The sequence below is a fragment of the Spinacia oleracea genome, chromosome 2 (assembly GCF_020520425.1).
Source record: "Spinacia oleracea cultivar Varoflay chromosome 2, BTI_SOV_V1, whole genome shotgun sequence".
NCBI lineage: Eukaryota > Viridiplantae > Streptophyta > Magnoliopsida > Caryophyllales > Amaranthaceae > Spinacia > Spinacia oleracea.
The window spans coordinates 95833186-95858500 of NC_079488.1; the positions used below are offsets into that span (position 1 = coordinate 95833186).

Below are 25315 nucleotides of genomic sequence, written 5' to 3' on the forward strand. Positions count from 1 at the left end.
AATTTGGTAATATTAATCCAACCTTTGGCCGATTTTCTTTTATTAATCCCACCTACGACATATTTTTTAATAATCCCACCTTTACTACCCGACGACTTTTATTGGGCTTAAGTGGCCGGTAATCGGTGAAAAATTCAACGAGATGGTGATGAATTGATGACGATGACTGAATATATCGAGAGAGAGTACTGCCATGTAGAGAAATAATGCCGCTTACAACAGTTTTATGACCTGTTGGGCCCAATAAAAGTTGTTGGGTAATAAAGGTGAGATTATTAAAAAATATGTCGTAGGTGGGCTTAATAAAAGAAAATCGGTCAAAGGTTGGATTAATATTACCAAATTTTCCTTTTTTTTAATAAAAATAAAAGTTGTTTTCACTAATTCACTCTATCCAAAAAAAAACAATAAATGAATATTGGATAAAGTGAAAACATGATAAATGAATGAAGTAATTTATATTTTAAAATAAAAATAAAAAGATTCTTTATCCATATATATTAAAAGAACAAATAGAGACGGTGGGATTAATCAAAACCTATTAAAAGATTAAAAAAATAATTAAAAAAAATGTGAGTAAAAGTTAACACAGTGTACAATAAATTCTTCTGCGTGCAATCAAAAATAACGAATGGAAAGGGACGGAGGCAGTACAAAGGTATCATTTTCGCCGGTTTTCATACACTAGTAGAAGTTTCTATATACACTCTTCTCCAGTGCTTTGCGCGCCACTTAAGTCTCATCACCGCCGGCGACAGTTGCTTCTCCGCTTCCACAGTGTCACCGGCGAATTACCACCACCGCTTTCAGTTTGCTTCGGTGGTATGGTCTTAGTGGAAAAAACTACTACCGCCACCAACGCCACCGCAAATCGTGCGACGCCTCCATATTCTCCTGGTATTTCTCCTCTGTTTCTCTTCTATTTACTGTCTTTTGATTGACAATTGAGTTGCCGTAATACATGTTCATGGAGTTCGTTTCTTTTAGTCTGTATAATTGGTTTTACTTTAAGTTTTGTGTTGTAAACTCAGCCGTAATACATTAATACATGTTCATAGAGTCGTCTCTTTTACTGTAAAAATTAGAATATTTGTAATTTAGGGTTTGGACTTTTGATCTACAAAACAATTTTGGAATTTGGGGTTTATGCAACAAACTACCCTTTGCGTGAACCAAAATTGCAGCCTTTTGATCATTTGAAGTTGACAGTGGAGCTCATTTTATTCTAACTGTTGATTTTCCAGTCATTTGTGGATAACTAAAATGGTATCTTCGGACGAAGAGGGTGAGATTTTTCCAGATAGCGTATCTGATTATGAATTCATAAATCAGGCGAGTGAACACGTTTCATTTGCATTTTTGCCCCTTCAATGGCCCAAGGAAGAGCCTGTTGATAATGTGAACCTCGAGATGTTCCTGGTTGGTTTTTCTGACGATGGGCTTCGAAAGGTTTTTAAAAAAGTTGTGGCATGGAGGTATGAGCTTTCCTATGTACAACCTGAAATATCGGTGTTGTGCAAAGGTAACATTTGGTTAAAGCTTCTGAAGCCAAAAAAGTCATTTGAGACTACAGTTAGATCAATACTAGTCACAGTCCAGTGCCTCCATTTTGTTAAGCATAATGTAGAGGCAACGGAAAGCTCTATATGGGGCCACTTGTCAAGAGTGTTCAGGTTTGTGAAATTTCTTTGGTATTAATATCCATGTTTTGCAATATGTATTACATTACTTCCATTGTTTATTTTCATGTATTCTTAAGAATTTAAATCTATCTCCACATGTTGCAGCACATATGAGGTTGCCCCTTCAGAAGTTGACTGTGTAAATCATATTTCACTGCTTAGAAATGCTGCTGCACTTGACAAAACCTTCTTGAAGTCTGAGGTTTTTCATCTGAATTCTAACTCAGTATAGCTTGAATTGCTTGTATGTCCGTCATTAATATGCTTAAGACTTTAAATCTGTTCTTATAATTTGTGCCAGGATTGCACTATATGAAATGTGTTTGCAGATTACGTGATTGTTTTTTATAAATTTTTTACTCTTAGGCTTCTGTGATATAGTATTTGCTGAAGTGTAATCAGCAGTAATGAAGGTTTCCAGTTAGTCAATACGAATCAGTGTTAACACTATTAAGCACCTTTTTTAAACACTGAGGCAAAGTGATAGGGGTTAATGAGGTGGCATGTCAGGGGTACAGAAGCTATTTTTTTATGGTTTAGTTTGCCATTGATGATGAACCGAGTTGGGGGGGGGGGGGGAATTTGGTACGGAGGTGTTTTGTAGGCATACCAGCCTTTTTATCTATCACCATTTGGTATGATTGCCTTCATGCATAGGTTTCTGCAGTCCTTAAGGGAGAAAAAGGTCTAATCAATAATGTCTGTAAAGTAAAAGAGCCTATATCTGCAAGTCCACGTGATGGTGAGCAAAATTTGAGTTGAGTAGTATATATTTGCTCTAGCTGTAAATGGCTAGTAACAGTTGAATTCACCTATAAGCATAATGCTTTACATTTATTTGGAGGATATCAGAATCAGATCAATCACTGCCATAATGATCAATGGCCTTATTGCAGTTGGTACAATTGTTGAAGAAGGGAGCGTGATAAAAGAATCTTGTATTGCTCTCAACCGAGGACATTTGATATGAGAAATCCAAGTTAGTGGAGTTGATGTTGAAGGTGTCTAGAACTCTAAATGAAGAAAAAGAACTTGTCTTCTTTCTTGCTCGTGAACTAGTTGTAGTCATTATTAAGTTGTTGCCTTGTTGGTTTTGACAAATTGGGGCCAGGATCTTTATTGGGAGGGGCTCGCAACTTGGAAATGACTCAAAGTGGACATTTAGATATTTTTCAAAGCATGAGGGACTGTCGGACAAGAGTCTACATTCCTGTTCATATAATCTGATGTATAGCTTTTGGAACTGATCTTCACCGGAGGTGATCCATCTGTCAGTGACTATAATAGCGACCTTGTACTAACAAAAATAATTGAGCTCTGTACTTTTTATAGCTGTGAGCCTGTGACTGCATTTTCACTCACTCCAAATTCAATCACGAGCCGTTGACAATATGTTTTAGAGTATATAGGATATTTAAGTACTTGGAAATAGGGAGCTTGTTTCCTCAAGAAGCTGCCTTTTAATCTGTAGAAGTAAATGATTCCAGGCAGGTTGATATATAAACCAACTATAAGCTACCTTAGCATCTGATTTGGTCATAATACTGGAATCCTGAAGCCACAAGCTGATATCGTCATTGCACTTCACTGTTATTGTAGCCTTATGGCTTAATTTGTAGGATGTTCGAACGTATGATTTCTTGGATGAATTTGAGTATCTTTTGTTGTTTATTCGTGATGTATAGGATCGGAAGTAAGACTTGAAACTCTGTGTAACTGATTACTGCTTTAGAGAGCCAATCAGGGAGGCGAGAGGGCATTGTGTTATTGTAGGGAACTTGTCACTTTTTGACCATACATGGGAAGGGTTCCGATGATCAGTGGCGATGGGATGTTTGTGTTTGACTGTTCTTTTGCCAACTTTTTTTCCCAAGGACTCCTTTCTATTTGTCTGTGTTGACTTTCTTTACCCTTTGCTCATTTTGGGGTTTTCAAGTTTGGTAGAGCGGCCTAAGATGTTATTTCCATCTGTTCAGTTAGGACTTACTGACTAAGTGAATTAATCAAGTTCATACTTGATCACTGAATGCCTCCCACGGTGCGTGTTTCAAAGTTAAAAGTCCAATTAATCATCAATTCTTCAGCAAGTCTAACGGTGATTAATAAATTAATACTTAAAGAAAACACCAGTAACCCAATGTACATTTTAATCATGTGTAGATTGAGTGATATATTCATTGCTTTCTTGAAGAATTTAATAGGATTATATGTCCCCAATTTTTCTTCACATGGGTTTGGTATGGAAATCAGTTATAGTTATTAATGTTTTTTTATTGAATAGAGAGAAAAAGTAAGTGGAGGTATTAGGGTGGAGTGAGAAAAAGTATTAATGTGAACAACTGAACAGGAGAGAAAGACAAAGAAAAGAGTTAAAGAAACTTAAATTTGTTGTCTTTGACTCAAAATAAAAGTGTAATTTGTGAACATAATTTTGGGAAACCCAAAGCGCAACATCTGAAGTAAATTCTGCTAGTTGGCATTCCATGAGGGGAGCATGTCCTTGTAGTTTTCATCTCATTGGATTATTTGTTCTATCTAGGTAACCCTAGCTTGTGTTTCTCACCTTTTGTCATTCTGTAAAAATGAGATGGTGTATTAAACTTTTAGTTGGGCTTTGAAAGTCATTGATGTCTTTACTCTTTAGGAATCTTTCAACTGTATTTATAATAGATGAATTTCGGAAGAGGAAAAAGTATGCCTAAAGAAATAAACAGTTGATATCTTGAAAATGTGCTGTAATTTCATGTAAATTGATCTACTTTGGTCTTTATGGATGCTTAAGAGACGCTTTTAATTTCTGATTGATTACTGTACACTTTCCTAAGATGAAGGAATTGTCTTTTATGTACTTTTTTGATATGGAAATTAACTTTTTTTTACAATGAATTCGTTGGACAGTACATGCTTGGGATTCTTTTGGAAAAGCCTACAAAGGGGAAAGTGCTTCAAATGGTCTGTGCAAGAAGTTGATGTTGATCTCTGTTATAATGTGTGTATTAAATACATGATAACATTCATTTTTGTCTATTAGGAAGGCTTGCCGGTGAAGAGGGCTGATTTTATTGTTGATGATGTGGAGGATCCTTGTGAGCCTGATGATTCATTTGACAGTGAGGACTTCTTTGACACTTGTTGCTCACTTTGTGACAATGGTGGGGATATTCTTAGGTATATATTTACCTCTCTTTTGCCTACAACAACTTTGTATATGCTGCCTGTTGTTCTGCCCCTTCAATTTTTACACTACTATTTGGAGACTTGGAGTATCCTAAGTTGATAAATGCTGATTATGACAAGTCCATCATTCTTTTCAAATAATAATGATGTTTACTTTCTGGTTTACAGAAATAGTAGTCTCCTCTTCTAATTTCGATTGATTGGTTGTGTACTTAATAATAAATATACGTGACTAAAGAAAATTAGGTCTCTTTTAATCCCCCTAAAGTAAAACAAAACCTAACGTATTCTAAGTATAACAGCAAGGGTCATTCTTCCACAGGACTAAGGAAACATTGACTCACACTAATTAAACGATAAGCTAATCCCATTTTTCCTATTGCTAATCATTTTTTTTTATTTTTTTTTTTTTATTTTTATTTTTATGAAACTATATTTTTTTTAACCATAATGGTTTTGTAAGTGAAGAAGGCCATTACGCCTAGGTTATGGTGAATTTTCTATTTAACGACTCACTTTTTTTTCTTTTTTTTCCCCATTTTGATGACCTATTTTTATAGAAATATCACTGTGGTGACCTGATGCTAAGATTGAGCTTTGTTTTACATTTTAAGGATATCAATATAATTGGATCTTTATCTTAAGGATGTCAAAATAGAAATATGATTATAGGTAAGAAAGTTAGTACTTTGACGCATATTAGGTGACAAAAATATAAGATCTTTAGAATGCTAGGGCTAATATCTGATTTTGAATGGAACTTCACTTGACAGTTTACACGTTACCTATATTATTGGAGATTCTAGTGGGGAAGTTGCGTCAGGTCACCTACGTGGCACCATTTTTTGTGAGTTAAGACATTCACTTTTGAAAGTGAGCTTGGTTAGAACTCATACCTCAGCCTCTCAGGGCATCAAATTAATTTTATTTCCTAAATAGGGCTGATTGGGAAATTAATGCAACAGGAAAATGCATGATTATCTCAAATTGAAATCCTTTAATCATGATGCAGAAGAGAGAGAGGTTTCTTATTTCATTGATGATTTGTAGTAGATTGGAAAATCAGATTCTAGAAATGAGGAACAAGAAGATAAACTGGGGAAAATGAAAATAACTGTTTGTATTAGTGCTGCGATTAAAACATACACTTTCCGGCATACAATCCCAGACCTTTGAGTAGCTGGACAATTCAACAAAAGGTAAAACAAAATAAAATATAACTCTCATCAGTTTCAGCATACCTCCTCTCTAATTGATCTCATACAACTCCTTTGTTGCCTTCACACCCAAGCTAATTTAACCAACTTATTGTGTTACCTAAAATGTCTCTTCCCTATACTTGATGCACTACATGATTTAATAACCAGCTTCTTCAAAACATTTTGGAAAGTTGAAAAGCTATACAAAGTTAAAATGCTAAACATTTATTGGCTAGTCCTTCCAGTTTGTAGCCCTGGCCTTATGCCCTTATATGCTTAGTTGCAGTACCACCATTGTCGATAAGCCTTACCCGTAAGGTGTAACATCTTAGATAAAAGTAAAAAATTGCCCTGCAATTGTCCTTAATTAAATGTCTAGCAGTGATAAAGTGACGAGAGGGGTGGGGGTGTCAGGTAGGCGGAAGATTCAATCGTCAAAAGCATCCTCTTGGTGCCTTGATGGAGTAAAGCTCAGTTGCTTATGAATGAACATATGGCTTTGCTACCAAAATATTTGTCATTTCATTAGGTCATGCTTTCCTCTCCTTCCTGGCAAATCTGCCTCATCTAAGATGAGACAAATAAGTCATTAGGGATACTTGGTAGTTATAATATTCATCTTTCAAGTCATATGTTTGCCTTTCATTTCCTGAAGAACTGGTTGTATTTCTTTCTGATGTTTTGCATTTATTAGTTGTGAAGGGAGGTGTATGAGGTCTTTCCATGCAACCGAGGCTTCTGGAGAGGGATTATGTGAAAGTCTTGGCCTATCAACAGCACAAGTTAATGTAGGAAACTTTCTGCTACTCAAGGTTTTATATGCACTAACTACTAAGGATAACATCTTCCATGTGTTATGATTCGTAATTTGGCAGAAAATACCTGTTTTCAAATGCAAGAACTGTCGATATCAGCAACATCAGTGTTCTATTTGTGGAAAATTAGGCTCATCTGATTTATCTTCTAAGCCAGAGGTATACTTTGTTGGATTCTTTTTACTAGATTCTTCTTTTCCCCTCTTTGGTACATTATTGTATCTTTGTTCTAAAATTCAAGTAAACAGCAGTTATGAGTAATTGCTTACAGCAATGATTTTTAAAGAACATATATCTAGAGTCCATTAAATGACTAGTCAAATGGATAGGTGTAGCATATGAATATGCAATATGTTGATGATTTGTTACTAATAGTTTTTCTACTCTAATTGATGTACTTTTCTTTTCTTTTATCTTGTCAAGTAAAGGTGATAAACTACCCTATCTTTTTTTTGTACTTTGTCCTGAAACTATCCAGTATTTGTGGTCTCTCATGGCATTAATTTTAGGTTTTACTTTAGTCGCTCGAGCGTCATATCAATTGTAAGAGAACATTTTCTTAGTCTAGCCAAATGTTGAGAAGATAATCTCCATGATAAAGAAGAACCCGAGCAATTAGCTAGTGTGAAAAAATCTATTTCTCATTTCTCAATGATTAAAATGAAGCATGATCTTTTGAGTGTAAGTAGCTTGCACTTCAACTGTTAAGTGGATCATTACGCTGCTGTGGTCTTTACATACCAGTTGGTGAATGCTGGATGGAAATTACCCCATTCTATCTCTCTCTAAAACCTTACTTTCCCCAGAGCTGTTATGTTCATAGTGCCATTGCACCCTAATATCAGATTGTTAGGGTCCATTCAATGGGAATCTGAAGTATCAAGTTTTCTTTATTTGTGTGGTGCAACTTTGAGCGTTGGAGCCTGGTTTATTTGACACAACTTCTTTCAGGTATTCCCTTGTATTGCTGGTAATTGTGGCCGCTTTTATCATCCTAGATGTGTTTCCAAAGAACTCTACAAGAGAAATGATACCCAGGAGGAGGACCTTGAGAAAAAAATAGCTGCAGGAGAGTCTTTTGCTTGTCCTGTTCACAAATGTTTTGTTTGCAAGCGCGTAGAAGATAGAGAAGTTGATGACCTACAATTTGCAGTCTGTAGACGTTGTCCCAAATCATATCATAGGAAATGCTTACCAAGGTAGTCAATTTTGAAAGATTGCTGTATGCTGTACCAAAGTTTTAACTTATAATTGCTGAGCTTTATTTTGCCTTTTCAGAGAAATTACTTTTGAAGATGATGATGATAATGGAATCTTGCCAAGAGCTTGGGATGGTCTTTTGCTAAAACGTATCTTGATATATTGCCTGTAGGTTATTTTTTGATTTCTTTTAAGCGAAATATTTGAGATCTGAACCTTTGGTTCTCATTCCACGCACGTGTTCTGATTTGCTCCAAACTTTGTACAGGGACCATGAGATTGACCCAACACTAGGCACCCCATTGAGGAACCATATATTATTTCCTGGTATGTTCAAAGAGAGAAACCATGTTCCAGAGCATGGTTTGACTAAGGCAAATGTCCTGCCGATGAAGAGGAAATTGCTTCCTTACCCTTATGCGACTAAAACTGTTGAACGGAAGATTGTAAAACAAGCTGATAAGGTCAATTACTATAATTTTAAAGGGAGTGATTCAATTATGCAAGTTGGGAAATGTAGTATCAAACCCAGTATTGATACTCAGAAGAATTCAAGCTTGAGTAGTCTGACGTCTGCTTCAAGGGGTCATATGAAGTTTTTGCCAACATTAACTGCAAATAAAACAGTGCTTGAGAAGAGTAAATTCAATTCTGAGAAAATTATGAAGTCAAATGTAGTGCAGCTTGGCAATGTTGACAAATCTTGGAAGAAACACAATACCGTTCCTTCAGCTAAGCCCCTGCTGGATAAACAAAGCTGCTCAAGTCCTGTTGACATTCAATTGGAGAAGAGGTGAAGGGTTAGTTCTTCTGATGTTACTACCTAATTTTGGTACTACAAATATTCACGGTATTTCTACTGCAGAATTGTTGCTCTGATGGAAAATGTCAATGCTTCTTTTGACGAGGACGAGTTCAAGAAGCAACAGATTATTCCCTCCAATTATAATTCTCAAAATCCATTAGACAAGACTCTAACGAAGATGAAAGTGGAGGTTACGGTTAAGGTATTGTTGAAAGTGCTTGCTGTTCACGAGTCTTTAACTGTATCAAGATATAAATGTCGGCATTTTGACTGTTCTTTTCCCCTATTAAATGTTGCAAGGCCATTCGAACAGCCTTGCAGAAGCTCGAAAAGGGTGGCACTGTTGAAGATGCAAAGACCCACTGTAGTGCAGAGCTGCTTCGCCAAGTCCCATTATGGAAGGTTTGGACTAAAAATGATATAATGATGAATTTCCTTTTAGTACACACGCTTGTGCATATAGTAACCGGGATTACTGATACTTCTTAATGGACTATCAGCCAAAATGCTGTTTGGATGACCTTGATGCAAGAGCGGCATCTATAAAAAAAATTTACTTGCCACGTGCCCTTAGAAAACCCATGTCATGACGTCATGTTTTTGTTTGTTTTAAAAAAAAATATAAAGCACCATATCATGTTGTGCTAAGCTCATTTCCTTGTTAAAGAAATTTCGTTTAATAATAAGAGTTAGACAGGCTGTTAGGGTAAAAGAGCCCTAATTCATATCGATCTCTCTTTCCTTTGTTTCCCTTATCCTTGACAGAAAATTTTAGTTTTCGATTCTCTCTCCTCCTGTTAAAATTTTGCCTTGACTTATTTGCCTTTGCCTTAAAAATAAGAATTGATTCATTACCGAATCATAATATTTTCGAGGATTGGTTTGGAGTTGATTTCTCTTGTTATATGTTCATGGTTCTCTTTGTTTTGTATAAGAGTTTATGTGTAATGCATGTTTCACTTTGTTTTCAACAGTTTTACTACCTCCGTTCCCAAATGATCTTTACGTTTACTATTTACACTATAATTACTTTAGTGAGTATATAATGGTGGGGGTAACAAGTAAGGAATGAGTTTGCTATAAATTGGTCCAACAATGTAAGTGGGTGAAAACTATATTAAAGTATTGTGAGTGAGTAAGTTGTGTTGGACTCTATAATAAAATATTGTAAGTTTTATGTTGGCAGAATGAGGGTATAAATGTAAAATTCATATACCAAAATGGAATAAAACAGTGTGTAAAGAAATTTTAGGAACGCACTAAAACAGAAAGCATAAAGATCTTTCAGGAATGAAGGTAGTATATAAATTCCAAATTTTTATATTTAAGTTCACGAATAAAGTATTCTGTGCGTCGTACGGGCCCCAAAAGTAGTTTTCTCTTTTTATTGTGGGACTCGGAAGTATTTATGATATTGTTTGGGGCAGCGCAGGTAAAAGAAAAATATCCCTAATAATGACAAGACATTTTTAATATGAACTCAAGTATTCAATGGCGTCATGTCATGACAAGACATTTTTAATTGACAGTAGGGATGGGTTAATGTTATTGTTTCCAATACATATGCCATTTGAATTTTTTTGGCAAAGTGTGGGAAGTAGGTTGTTAAAATCAAATATTTTCTTATGCATGGGTATGGTTTTTTCATCTAGTTATCTATGTCTAACCATATATTCTAAATAAATTGCTTACATTTCCTTGTGAAAGAAATGATAAAATGAATGTTGATTGTATTAAAAATATAATATTCCCCCAGAAACATAAGTTAATTGGTTCTTGAATTTTTGTTCTAATTACTGGGTTAACTGTTAAGTATATTAGGATGAGTTAGTGTGGGTTAGACCTGTTTCTGACAAATTGGAGGCCTAAGGAGAAATAATAAATAAGGGCCTTATAAATTTTACGATTTGCAAACAAAATTTTTGTTAATGAATATTACTTATTATAACCCTAAATAAATACTTAAATAACATGAAACTCAGTATCATAAATTGCCCCTTTATAGAGACAAGTTTTGCATATGTAATTTGGATAGTTCTCATTTTTGAGAAGTACTCCGTATATTACATTATCGTTGTTGAATAAGGTAATTGAGGCTCTATTTGGTTGTACTCCGTATATTACATTATCGTTGTTGAATAAGGTGATTGAGGCTCTATTTGGTTCACCTGAATATGAACTTAATTTATCTGAAATTACTTTTTAAAAATAAGTTGACATAATTTAAAAACAAACAGATCCTTAGTAAAACTATTGGCCTTTGAATATTTTTATAGTTAAATCTGCAATATTCCACTTGATTTATATTGCGTGTTGTGGAATATTGAAAACGTTAAATTTAAAATAAAAATCATACTGCATAATATGTTATAATTGGTATTACAACAAGTTTTATATCCTTTAAAAATAAATATTAAATAATCATCTACGTAACTTGACATTCATTACTATCTTTAATAAATTGATGTCCACACAGCAGGGAATTTCCGTCAAAATATGAGGAAAGGTATAGAAAAATATAAGTTCTCAATGAGATTCGGATCTCAAGGAGCAAAAAGAAAAACCATTAGCATCCAACCACTGAGCCAACAATTACCATGTGTTCATATTTGCGCCAAAATATTTATTCTTCATAACACGGCTTTTCTCTTTTGGGCCTAGGGCGACTTCCCCGGTGGCCCTGGTGTGGGTAGTGACTTTAAAGTTCAAATAACTCACAATTGCGCATCTGTATGGTTCGGTTTACTACGGGGCGTGCTGTGCTGTGAACAAAAGGGCACAGAAGTTCATAATGGTGGTTGATATGGGTAGTGTAAGTAGTGTTAGTAGGTTTGGCATTCGAAATGGAAATGTTATGACCTTATCTGGAAACCTCCCTTAAAGATGCTGAGATGCCCTAAATCTCTTGTCATATCTGAACTTGTTCCTGAATTTTAGGTTGGCTTCCCTCTCTCTGGCTTGTGGCTTAGTAATTCTGCATGTACCTGGATTTTGTTTTTTGGCAACTGTTGCATGGCAGAAGAACTAAATGGGTAGCTATATTTTATTTTCTTATCAAGTAAATTACGTTATGCTAATTGAAGCACTTGCATTGATTTTGTTGCAGAAAAGGCTTGATGTGTATCTTGCACCCTTCATACATGGCATGTCCTACACATCCTATGGACGGCACTTCACAAAGTTGGATAAGCTTGAGGAGGCAAGTTCTTTTATCGAAATTCAGTACTCTTATATGATAATACTAATTTAGTTTCCACAAACAATTCAAATAAGGTGAACTAACTGCTAGTTGAAAGGTCATAATGATGCTGATTTTGTGCATAATTTTATGTGAAGTTTCCTAAGTTGAACGTACATGGCCATGAATCTCTGCTACCTTATTGGTGCTTACTAGTTATTACCAGCTATACAGATAGGAACTTGAAGTGAGTAGTAATAATAATCAATGAAATAAAATGCTGCTTAGCAGTTAGCAGAGAAAATGCACCCTAGAGGCCTAGACCCGTTGGTGGAATTCCATGTTAACATACAAGCTCATTTACATTTATAAATTCATGACCTTGAACAATATGTGCCATAATAGTGGGGCTGTCAACTTGTGTCATCGGTCGGTTATGGGTCGGGTATAACCGGATAATGTAGTTGTGCGGGATCATTGTCCTTATGGGGATTGAATGTGTGAATTTTTTTTTCCGGTCACTTAGGTTTTTGTCAGAGATCGGTTGGATCGGGTCAGTTTTTGACAGCCCTACATAATAGTAATATGCTTTACTGCAATAGTGCATTATTATGAAAAAGAAAGACCATAGACCCAAAGTAGGAAGTATGAGAATCATGGGAAACAACAGAAAAAGTTTATAAGGCCTTCCTTGGTTGTATTTTTACCTTTCGCACTGTAATGTTATACAAGTGCTCCGTTTGCCTACTTGAAGAACCTGTGTATTTGTTACTACTAGTAGATCCTGTGTGCTAAATTCTAAAAAAAGCTTTTTATTGCGAGTAATATGGCTATAAACCTGTAGCCATTATTGTTTGGATAAGGTTATGTACATCTTTACGCTGCCTAACAGCCTGCGGCATGATTCACATCCCTCCTGTACTTTCTCCTTGTGATAATTTTCTAGTATTTTGGACCTTGGGATTTTGTTGATGTGTTAAACTTAGCTGAGGATAACATGGATTGCTTTAATAAGAGATCTTCTGTACGAGGACTCTTAAAGGTAACTATTTTAGTATTACTATAACTTCATTGCTGCTATTCCTTGTAGATTGAGGATGTTTTATACTACATTTTATTCATTTAAGATCTGTTTCAAAATCCTCGTACTCTGTTTTTTTTAGTTTGGTAAGAGAATCAGTGATGATTTTATGATTTTAATGCTGAACTTGGAACTACTCTTTGGGAGATTATCTCCAGGACTTCATCTTGGTTACCTATTATCTGAAGTTTGGGCAGCTAGGTTTTAGATCCTTGTGTGTATGTGTGTGCCATTCAAATTTTGGTCATCCCAACCCTTGAAATAGCTGTTTATCACTAGCTGTTACAGTATTATGTACCTAGGTCCCAGGAATAAGCACCCTACAAGCCAATCGACTCAGGTCATTGCAACTAGCGCATCTGGCCTTGTTGTAGTGTTATTGATTTTATAACATACTTGAGAGAACATAGAACTTCCAATTTGATTAAGCATTTATAGCACTGCAGTTATTTATTTTTGTCTCTTTGAATGTTGGTTTCTAAGCTAAACTTTAGATCATTTGGCAGCAATTATCCTTTGTCCTTTTAATGGATAAATTGTTTGGTAAGAAGTTTTAGGTTGCAATGTTCATGACAATAGAGTCTGTTTTTCTGATGTAGAAACTAGAAAGCATGCTGATCTTGTCTAATGCTGCCTCCAGATATCTCTTGAATCTTTTTTAGGTTTTTTTTTTGGTATAGGGTGGAAATCTCGACCAGTTGGACAATTATACTTTATAGGATTCAAATCGGACTCAAGAATTAAGTACGAATTCGACTCTGAAACTACTAACTCTAAATCCAAACCGAGTTGAACACTACAACCTTCAAGTCCTACTACAATCTGCTTGAGCAGCTTCACCTTTGCAGTTCTTTGAACATTTCTTATGATTCCCTTTATTTCTGACCTGTTTTCCCCTTACTAATTACTTCTGAAGTCATTTGCTTGCAATATGTTTTTCTGTGAGAGAACCGCTCCTAATGTTTCTACTCTTGCCGATCTATAAAAAAAATCTTCGGTCCTTTACCTCAGTTGTTGCAAACCTTTTGTTCCACGTTGGTTGCATTACATCAGTTTGCTTTTGTCATGGAATATACAAACATATAACTTCATGCACGGTAGTTCATTTTGTTGTAGATGAGTATGACTATATCTGGATATAACATATTCCTGTGCACAAATATTTTTATTATTGTTTAGCTAGTCGTGATGATGTTTGAACTAATACTCTTTCCAGATTCATACCATACTATTTTCACAGTGCCTTCTATGAAGGCTGCTGCCTATGGTTAGACTTACGGGGCTTTAGTCTTCAGATGCAAAAAGTGTAAAGGGGATGTCTTGGCCTTATTGTGAAAGGATGTTTCTTTAAGATCCTTGATCCGTAAGATACCTGTGAAGAGGAATTTTTCTTTAAAATCCTTGATCCTTAAGATAACTAAGACCTACCTTTTCACAGAAAAGTACTAGAGGACTTCTGTTTTTCTTTCCAAAATAGAATTGTGATGGGAATTGTTTCAATAGAGGACACCCCTTCTCCCCTTCCCGGGCATTAAAATAAAATAAAGAACGGTATTGAATTTATGCACCATCGGAGCATAGTGCTGCTGCAAATAAGGACAATTCTTTGCAGGTCTCCCCTTGATATTTTACTGCTGAAAATCTAAAAATTATATCTTCACTGATGCCTGATTTCTTAGTAGCACAGCATTTTTCTCTTTTTATGTTGTCGTGTGGATGTTGATGGTATTGTTGATCACATAAAAACATTATCTAACTCCCCCCCCCCCCCCCCCAAACCCGCCAATCTAAAACAATAACAAAAAAGTTGTCCTCGCATAAACATCTTCCTTTGAAAAATAACTGCGTTAGAAAGAGAAGTTCTTTAAATAAATATTGCTAACGGTTCTCTTTTCCCAGATTGTTCAGCGGCTACATTGGTATGTCCAAGATGGTGATACGGTGAGAGATCTTTCCTTAATCTCTCGCCTTCTTTTATTTCATACTTCAGCTCTGAGTGATGAGAAAATCTACAAAATATGTAACCGCGCCTCTCTTGTGGTATATAGTGGCAAAGAGAGTCAAACCACGCAACATTTTAGCTATCTAGATCCTAATTCGATGATTGGTATCATCCCTGAGTTGCTGATGTACTGTGAATTGGCGTTGCAGATAGTGGACTTCTGCTGCGGTGCTAATGATTTCAGCTGTTTGATGAAAAAGAAGCTGGACGATGTGGGAAAGAAGTGCTATTTCAAAAATTATGATCTCTTTCCATCAAAGGTGGGACTCAATTTCCCATTATTTAATTGGCATCTTGATACTATTGGTTTGCAGTTTTGCACCAATATCATTAGTTGCAAACCTGACTATCCAGACCTATGTTACAAAGAAAGGGTTTTACTGGTATAGAAATTGAATTGTCGAAAGTCCACCATTCACCCCCTCACATACTTAGTACATTTGGTAAAAATATTACAGTTGCTCTTAATGCTAGAGTTAAATGTCAGCTTCCATATCACCCCCTATTATCTATGGCATTCTTGGGAGGGAAGAATATGCTAATCATTATCACCTAATGTGAAAGCTTCTATACGTACAGTATATGTTGTCATGCTGCTAGTATAAGTAGCTTAAGTTTGCTCAAGTTCTAGCTTGGAGTGTGCCCAGCTCCAAAATCCTTTGATGGGGCGTTTGGTTCGCAGAGGCTAACGGGAACGACAATAAGAAAGGGAAAGAGAGAGAATGGAAAGCAATGCCCTTTCTTATCCCAAGTTGTTTGTTTTGAAAAAAGAAAAGGAAACCCATACCCCTTCCTTCAATCTAAAACTACCATTACTTCCCCTCCCCTCCTCCTCTGCCGTCATCTGTAATGGACAGTAATGTAATGGACCGTACCTCCAAGCCAGCTATACACTTGGTCTACAACAGAAGACACAAGAAAGGACAAGAAGCATTAGCAACAGCACTGCAAGGAACCAACAACAACAATATGGAGCAGCAGGGGCAAAGGCCGTTAGCAGCATGAGGACAAACAAGCTAATTAATGTAGTGTACTTGCCTAAATGCTTTGAGCATATAAGTAGAATGAAAGGAGGAGAGAAGGTATTGTGTATTGTGTAGTGAAAAGAGATTTGTAACCTAAAGTTACTAACTTGGAGATTAGTAGCCTCAAGCTACTGTTTTGTATTCACTTCACTCTTTTGTGGAACTTAAGAAATCAAAGCTTCCTTCTTCCTATTTTCTGGCGTGATTGTGTCTGTAATTTCAGGTGCAGGGAGCAAGAGCATTGCACTTGGTATCAGAGCAGACGAGTCTGGGAAGGAAAAGCAGCAGCCATGGTGTTGTCTAATTCGCAAAGGATGGATGGGGTGGAAACGGGGCTAGCTGAGGTGACGCGAAGGATAGAGGGACTTGAAGGTAACATTCAACGCCTGTTGACAGAGGGGATGGCTACATTTCAGCGAACCATAGCCGAGAACTTCCAAACTAAGTGCGACGAGGATACCCAGCGAAACCAGGAGGCCATTAGTGCGGCAACAGCCAGACTTGAGGGGAGGATAGAACGGTTCCGGGATGAGCAGGTCTCGCAAATGGAGTTAATGAAAAAGAGTCAGGAGGATTTCCAGAATGAGATGAAAGAGTTGTTAGCCCACAGACCCAATTCCCCTGTTCACAATCAGGAGGATGAAGCTTATTCGGAGAACCACCGATATCGACCCCAGGGTAGGAGGTACGACGACGGTGGTGGAGGCGGAGGACATTGGAAATATAGGAAGTTGGATATGCCGTTATTCGAAGGGAAGGACCCAGATGGGTGGATATTGAGGAGTGAGAAGTACTTTGATTTTTACCGGCTATCGGAAAATGAGAAGATGGAGGCGGCGATGGTAGCGATGGAGAGCGATGCCTTGAGGTGGTATACATTCGAGTCTCGGCGCCAACCTATGAGGACTTGGGGGGAACTCAAGGCTAAGGTGTTAGCCAAATTCCGGTCGATGAACGCAGGCACGCTCCACGAGCAGTGGCTCGCCACCCACCAAACAACCACAGTGGCCGATTACCAGAAGGAGTTCATAGACATGGCGTCGCCGTTGGAAGATGTACCAGATAGTATAATGATAGGGCAGTTCATAAACGGGCTGAAAGATGAAATTAAGGCAGAAATTCGACTCCTAAACCCGGAGGATTTGAATCAGACCATGGATCTGGCAATACGGGTCGAGGAGAGAAATCGGGTCCAAAGTTTGAAGAAAGGGGGATTCGGCCCAAGTCGGAGTGGGGCTTTTTCTTACTTTAGTAAGAGCTCAGTTCAACCAATCCACAACCAGACAACATACAGTAGCCCACCCAGCCCAATTCAAAATTCCACCCTTAACCCAAATCTTCCTAACCCCCTATCCAGAAATATGTCGTACAAGCCAAACCACCCGTCCACCACTTCCTATGCATCAAACACCCAAACACCCACCAGATCCACCTTATCAACATCGAGATTCGCCGGAGAAACCAAACGGCTGACGGAGCGGGAGTTGCAGGACAAGAAGGCGAGAGGACTCTGTTTCCGATGTGATGAACGATGGGGGATCGGTCACGTCTGCAAAAAGAAGGAAATGAGTGTGCTATTAGTGGATGAGGAGGACGAGGACGGAGAAGGAGAAACCGGCGAGCTCCATTCGCTAGAGGCGCCGGAAGACACCGAATTTCCGGCCACACTGTCGATTAACTCGATTGTGGGGCTGACCAATCCCAAGACCCTTAAGATGGTAGGAAAGATAGGAGGGGGCGAAGTGGTGGTCATGGTCGATCCCGGAGCCACACATAACTTCATTTCGCTCCGGGCCGTGAAAGAATTACAGATACCAGTCACAGACTCAGTGGGATTTGGCGTTTCCTTGGGAAACGGGGAAGCTGTGAAGGGGAAGGGGATATGCAGGGGGGTGAAACTGAAGTTAAACAATGAAGTGGAAGTGATGGAGGATTTCTTGCCCTTGGAGTTGGGCAATTCTGATGTGATTCTGGGCATTCAGTGGTTGGAGAAGTTGGGGCCGGTTTTGACCAATTGGAAGACACAGGAGATGAAGTACGAGGCAGGGGGAGCCACGGTAACTCTGATCGGGGACCCCTCACTAGCTCGTTCCAAAATATCACTCAAGGCAATGATTAAGGTGATTAGACGAGAAGGAGGGGGAATCTTACTGGAGTGCAATTAAGTGGAGACCAAGAAGGCAGTAACAGGGGATTGCCCGAATTTTTTGCGCCATGTTTTGGCAAATTTCCAGCAAGTGTTTGCACTTCCCACAGGCCTACCTCCCCGCCGTGGCCATGAACATTCCATAGTAATGAAGGAGGGCAGCAATCCCGTAGGAGTGAGGTCCTATAGGTACCCTCAAGTGCAAAAGGATGAAATTGAAAAGTTGATTCGTGAAATGTTGGAGGCAGGGATTATACGACCCTCAACTAGTCCATTCTCTAGTCCGGTGTTGTTGGTAAAAAAGAAGGACGGGTCGTGGAGATTTTGCGTGGATTACCGTGCCCTTAACAAGGAGACGGTACCGGATAAATACCCCATACCGGTGATCGACGAGCTGCTTGATGAGCTCCATGGAGCACGAGTATTTTCGAAACTGGACCTTCGCGCAGGCTACCATCAGATTTTGGTCAGGCCCGAAGACGTGCATAAGACGGCTTTCCGAACTCATGAGGGTCACTATGAGTTCTTGGTGATGCCATTCGGCCTCACGAATGCACCCGCAACCTTTCAATCTCTCATGAATGAGGTATTTCGCTCTTACTTAAGGAAGTTCGTACTTGTTTTCTTTGACGACATTTTGGTTTACAGTAAAGGTGAGGCCGAACATGTGGAGCACATGAGATTGGTATTGTCGCTACTGGAGAAACACCAACTGTTTGCCAACGAAAAAAAGTGTGAGTTCGGGAAGACGGAGGTGGCATACTTGGGCCATGTGATTTCTCAGTGTGGCGTGGCAGTTGATCAAGAGAAGGTAAAGGCGATCATGGAGTGGGGTGAACCGAGAAACCTGAGGGAATTGCGTGGGTTTTTGGGACTCACTGGATACTATCGGAAGTTTGTGTGTAATTATGCACAAATAGCCCAGCCCATGACTGATCAACTCCGGAAGGATAATTTTGGGTGGTCTGCAGCAGCCACCACAGCCTTCGTACGGCTAAAAGAGGCAATGACCAGTGCGCCAGGGTTGGCCATGCCAGACTTTGAGCGGTTGTTCATCGTGGAGACCGACGCCTCGGGGTACGGCCTAGGGGCGGTTATGATGCAAGAGGGGCGACCAATCGCATTCTATAGCAGAGTACTTGGGCCTAGGGCGAGGGGCAAGTCCATTTACGAGAAAGAGCTCATGGCCGTGTGCTTAGCCGTACAAAAGTGGAAGCACTACCTCCTAGGTAGACATTTTGTGATAAGAACGGATCAACAGAGCCTGAAATACATCACTCAGCAGCGTGAAATTGGGGCTGACTATCAAAAATGGGTACGAAAGTTGATCGGGTTTGACTTTGAGATTCAATACAAGCCGGGAACGGCTAACCGGGTGGCTGACGCCTTGTCTAGGAAAGGAGAAGGTGAGTTGGAGTTTGGATGGCTTGAACTAGGGTCAATCATAACATCTCAAGGGATGGAATGGAAGATGATAGATGAGGAAGTGAAGAAGGATGCAAGTTTACAGAAGGTGAGGCAGGAAATCCTTGAAGGAAAACAGGTGTTGGGCTTTACAGTGGAGGGTAGCAGACTGTTGTACAAGGGAAGGGTGGTGCTAGCGAGGAATTCTAAAGTGATTCCACAACTGCTTCATGAATATCACAACTCTCCAACAGGAGGGCACGCGGGAGAGGTGAAAACTTACCTGAGAATGGCTACGGAATGGTTCTGGCCAGGAATGAGGAAGGCAGTGGCGGCCCATGTTCGAGAATGCATTACTTGTCAACGCAACAAGCACTCCCAACAACATCCGACAGGGTTGTTGCAACCCTTGCCCATCCCCACGGCAATATGGGAGGACATATCCATGGATTTCATTGAAGGGTTGCCGCCTTCCAAAGGGATTGACACCATCCTCGTGGTGGTTGATCGGCTATCGAAGTATGCACACTTCATTGGTCTGAAACACCCGTTCTCAACCATTACCGTGGCAAATGCTTTCATTCGAGAGGTGGTGAAGCTGCATGGATTCCCCACATCCATCGTCTCTGATAGAGACCGTATATTCCTTAGTCTGTTCTGGAAAGAGTTGTTCAAAATCCATGGGACAGAGCTGAGGAGGAGCACCTCTTATCATCCCTAGACGGATGGACAATCAGAGAATGTGAACAAGGGTTTAGAGACTTACCTAAGGTGTTTTGCGGGGGAGCAGCCTAGAAGGTGGGCACATTGGCTAGCTTGGGCTGAATACTCATACAACACATCCCCTCACATGTCCACCACCATGACGCCGTTCAAGATAGTGTATGGGAGAGAACCTCCAAAGCTGTTGCGCATTGGTGAGGGGCAAACACCAGTTGATAGTGTGGAAGAATTGCTACAAGAGCGAGACTTTGTGCTAGATGAACTCAAATTGCACATCTTGAGGGCTCAACAGATAATGAAGCATAACTCAGATAGTAAGAGACGTGAAGTGAGCTTTAATGTGGGTAATCAAGTATTCCTCAAATTACAACCATACAACCATACAGACAACGCTCTTTGGCTCAAAGGCCTTATGAAAAGCTGGCGGCTCGTTTCTATGGGCCATACATGATATTACAGAAAGTGGGTCAGGTGGCCTACAAACTACAACTGCCTGCTTCCTGCAAAATCCACCCCGTGTTCCACGTTTCCCAGTTACGCAGAGCAGTGGGAGAGCAAGTGGTGCAGCCCACCATCCATGCACAAGTCACACCAGAACTGGAAATGGCAGCTGAACCTGAGGAAGTGTTGGCAATACGCGGCAGGGCAGACGCCACAAGGGAAGTGCTGATTAAGTGGAAGGGTCTCCCACCCTTTGAGGCCACGTGGGAAGAGGCTGACTTGATCTCTATTCGCTTTCCTGACTTCCACCTTGAGGACAAGGTGTGTCTTTTGGGGGGGAGTAATGTAATGGACAGTAATGTAATGGACCGTACCTCCAAGCCAGCTATACACTTGGTCTACAACAGAAGACACAAGAAAGGACAAGAAGCATTAGCAACAGCACTGCAAGGAACCAACAACAACAATATGGAGCAGCAGGGGCAAAGGCCGTTAGCAGCATGAGGACAAACAAGCTAATTAATGTAGTGTACTTGCCTAAATGCTTTGAGCATATAAGTAGAATGAAAGGAGGAGAGAAGGTATTGTGTATTGTGTAGTGAAAAGAGATTTGTAACCTAAAGTTACTAACTTGGAGATTAGTAGCCTCAAGCTACTGTTTTGTATTCACTTCACTCTTTTGTGGAACTTAAGAAATCAAAGCTTCCTTCTTCCTATTTTCTGGCGTGATTGTGTCTGTAATTTCAGGTGCAGGGAGCAAGAGCATTGCATCATCGTCCGTCCATCTCCGCTGCCAATGCTAGCCATTCCGCCGTCGACGCGGCCCCATACCCAGCAGCTGCTGCTGCACCTCCTTTCTCTCTTTTTTGCATCTTTTTCTCTCTCTTCTTCATCTTCAACTCTTAGATCTTGTATTTTTATGGGTTTTTATTTGCAATTGGTGTTGTTTTTATGGTAGGAGGTGTGATTTTCAAGTGCTTGAAGTAGTTTTGGAGTTGGGTGGGGTTGTTTTCGGTGGTGGGTTGGTGGTTTAGTGATATTTTCGGTGATGGGAATGGTGGTTCCATGGTGGTAGGTGGGTGTTTGATGGAGGTTGGGTGGTTTTGAGGGAGTTGGAGTAGGTTTCCGGTGGTGGTTGGGTGTCCCGGAGGTGTCTGAGTGGTTTCAAGAGTGGTTGCGTGGTTTTGAGAGAGTTGGAGTAGGTTTCCAGTGGTGGTGGAGGTGGCTGGTTGATGTTGGAAACTTTAACAGCATCGTCGGCGGTTGTAGTGGTGTTAGCCGGCTGGTGGTGCGGTGTATTGAGATATGAAGGGTGGTCAAAGTGGTAGTTAAGGTTAGTTAGGTGAAATGGACTTTGGGGGTAAGGATGATTCCTTGGGGGTTATATTGGGAATGAAGGTCGAGGGAAGTTGGGGAATCATAGGGGTAAAGGGAATGATTGATTTGGTTTAATAAACAATCACAAAGGGAATTAAGGTAGTTGATTGCCTTTTCATGTGATACATCCCCCAAACCACACGTCCCCTAAGTGTTAGTAATAGAATAAATAAAGATGAAAAAGATTTGATCGAGAAGAAGTGAAATTATGGAACTTGGATTATAGATTGTAATATTAAATTATCAATGCAATTAAAATTCCAACTAAGCAATGCCGATTTCTTCAAAACTAACATTTTGAAAGCTAAAATGAACTCCAATAATTTTCTGATATATCTCTCTCTCCCTACTCTCTATTATGGCTTTTATGATTTCTTTTCCCTCTCCTCTAATCTGCCGTCCTCCTCAAGCTAAACCTAACGGACTAATAGCGCAATACCAATATGTTCATTTTTTGTAGCACATACATGATACATGTGAGGGAAAAATAAATTCTGAAGTATAAATGTGTAATATTGTGTTCTGTCAGTTGGTAGAACAAAGGATGACCGTATTTTCTTTACCGTTATACTTTAATAGTGATCTGTAATATTACGGAGCATTAATCAGTGAAAGAACACTGTGAAAGTGCTACCCGTTGAAGAAAAATTGAGGATACCGTGGCGACCACGGTAATGGTCGTATTGTCGCGGAATGCTGGAAACGTTTTGTAACAGCTGGTCCAGCTGGATGGAACGGATCATTGCTAACACGGTTTCAAACATTAATGAGTGCACCGAGTTGCAATATTCATCAGACAAAGTTCATCTAAACTCGGTGTACAATTGTAAGACGTGCAACGATGTCAATGTGTCATACATAAAACACATGCTAAAAAGTATCGACATATAACAAACTCTTTGTTATGTATGATAAGGTACATTTTCAATCACATTATTGGAAATTGGCAGTTGACCTGGCTGAGTTTTATGGATTCATTGTTGAAGACTTTAACTGAGACTTGACTCTTACAGTTTATTTAACCATGGGCCTCCTGTGTAAGCTGGCGGAACTTGGGAAGAAAGAGAAAACATTTTGGCTGGGTCTCGTATGTATTGTGTTAGATGATAGTTGATAATGACACCAGCCGTGTCTTGTTTTATGTGTTAAAATAGTTTTTATCTGGTTCCGGAAAATGCACCTCAGATTTCCTTGCACAGTTCTTGACCTTGTGGCCGCTAGGGGTTCTTTTCATAACACAAACTTACATTCATTCGCATGTGGGCACACACATGAAGGTCTTAAATTTGTAAGATTTGTGAAGCTGTCTTTTCAGAACACAAACTTACATTTGCATGTGGGCACACACACATTAAGGTCTTAAATTTGTAAGATTTGTGAAGCTATCTCAGTTATTTTCTGTCACATCTTTCATTTGCTATGCAGTATGCATGATTGAAAGGTGAAACTGAAAATTCACCAAGGCTTCATCCCTCTCTGCTGCCTGCTTATATTTGTTGTGGAGTATTGGTGACTGATTATTATTCAAAATACTGCAGAATGATTTCAATTTTGAGCAAAGGGATTGGTTTAGTGTTAAGCCCAGCGAATTGCCAGACGGTTCTCGACTGGTGAGAATCTCATGTCTGAGGGTCAGGGGTTTGAATTAATTTCCTTTAATTTCTGCATTATTCATTGAAATTGTGCCTTTTATTCTTATGATATTGGTTAGATCATGGGGCTGAATCCTCCATTTGGATACAAGGCAGCACTGGCTAACAGATTTATCAATAAGGCTCTTCAATTTAATCCAAAGCTTCTCATTTTTATTGTTCCACCAGAAACTAAAAGGTACCTTGACAAGATTTCTCGTCCACTGACACTGACTCCCTCTATATTTTTCCCTATATAAAAAAATGGTTTGTTGTTGTTGTTGTTGTAGGCTTGATTCCAGAAAAGGCACTCGGTATGAATTAATATGGGAGGATCCATATTTACTCGCTGGTGAGGTATGTGCATGGTTTCTAACCTGAATTCTTTCTTAGTTCCTAGTTTGGAGATGGATAATGTATCTGATTGGGGTTTGGTCTCAGGCATTCTACCTTCCTGGATCATGTGATGCTAATGAAAAGCATCTATCACAATGGAACAACGTTACTCCTCCCCTTTATCTCTGGAGTCACCCTGGGTGGACACGAAAGCACAGAGAAATAGCCTACAATTGCGGACAGTCTCAGCTTTTTAATCAACCACAATGCTCTCAACCGCCGCCTGCTTGGAACTATTTACTACAAGAACAGCAAGATTGTTACGGTGATTTCTCCAATGTGATTGATATGTATGGTGGTCTTCCGCGCATGCTCGATGATGTTCCTGAACATAGTCATAACCCAATGGCGTTTAAGGTTGCAGGACATCTGGAAACCATTTCTCCTGTCGATGAACTGGAGGACATGAGTATCTCCCCCACTGATTCTCCAACTGGATTTATCTCTTGACTCGTCTACTAGTAAATTACTCCCATCCCTGTAAAAAGTTAGCAAAAATAGCTCATGGTTGTTTAATAACTATTAAAAAAGTCTGAGGTTTGTCAAGTCTGCTAACGATGCAAACTTATACTACCAAAGTATATCTTCCTGTCTTGTGATGGATAATCATTTTCATAGGGCTACAACTGATGGAGCTCTTCCGAGTTAATTAGTGACTGAAATTTTGTCTGATCATATGGTATTTTCGTAAAAAATTATTTTATTACAAAAATGTCATTAGATTGCTCCTCAAGTAGTGACATGGCCTTAAATGTGGCATTTTGCATTGGTTTAAAAACTAATCCCATGATACCATCCATTTAGAATCGGGTACAAGCTTCGGGTTCTTTATTATTTTTAATTTTAACTCAGCGTAAAGCCGCCAACACCAATAACAATACTGGTTTTATATTAACAGCTACTTGTGGCAGCAGTTTTCATTTATTAGAACAACTATTGGTGTTAGGGATTTTTACTGAACTAAAAGTAAAATAAATAAATAAAAAGTTGTACCGATTTTACGTGGACGGTAACAAGGGAATTAAGTTTTAGA

At 39.1% G+C, this 25315-nt stretch overlaps 1 protein-coding gene across 3 annotated transcripts; it reads left to right on the forward strand.

Moving 5' to 3' along the window:
- The first annotated feature begins 534 nt into the window (after nucleotides 1–534).
- Nucleotides 535–24957, forward strand: LOC110800265 (protein ENHANCED DOWNY MILDEW 2). 3 transcript variants are annotated; one of them, XM_056837390.1, is made up of 19 exons: nucleotides 535–897; nucleotides 1245–1673; nucleotides 1788–1884; nucleotides 4581–4634; nucleotides 4714–4850; nucleotides 6753–6846; nucleotides 6934–7032; nucleotides 7825–8072; nucleotides 8152–8241; nucleotides 8342–8866; nucleotides 8939–9080; nucleotides 9179–9280; nucleotides 11985–12077; nucleotides 15037–15078; nucleotides 15289–15399; nucleotides 23794–23865; nucleotides 23967–24085; nucleotides 24177–24243; nucleotides 24328–24957. In XM_056837390.1, the coding sequence occupies exons 2-19, from the start codon at nucleotides 1264–1266 to the stop codon at nucleotides 24730–24732; spliced, it is 2907 nt and encodes a 968-aa protein (XP_056693368.1). In that variant the 5' UTR covers nucleotides 535–897; nucleotides 1245–1263; the 3' UTR covers nucleotides 24733–24957. The 3 variants fall into 3 exon arrangements, with proteins under 3 accessions (XP_056693368.1, XP_056693370.1, XP_056693369.1); XM_056837391.1 differs by lacking the exons at nucleotides 15037–15078; nucleotides 15289–15399 and having other exon boundaries at nucleotides 576–897; XM_056837392.1 differs by lacking the exons at nucleotides 23794–23865; nucleotides 23967–24085; nucleotides 24177–24243; nucleotides 24328–24957 and adding an exon at nucleotides 21626–23787 and having other exon boundaries at nucleotides 571–897.
- The last annotated feature ends 358 nt before the right edge of the window (nucleotides 24958–25315 follow it).

Coding starts and splice junctions, on each gene's coding strand:
- LOC110800265 (XM_056837390.1), top strand. CDS start 1,264: ATGGTATCTTCGGACGAAGAGGGTGAGATTTTTCCAGATAGCGTATCT. Junction 9,081..9,178: donor AAGTGGAGGTTACGGTTAAG/GTATTGTTGAAA, acceptor AAATGTTGCAAG/GCCATTCGAACAGCCTTGCA. Junction 15,400..23,793: donor ATGATCTCTTTCCATCAAAG/GTGGGACTCAAT, acceptor AAAATACTGCAG/AATGATTTCAATTTTGAGCA.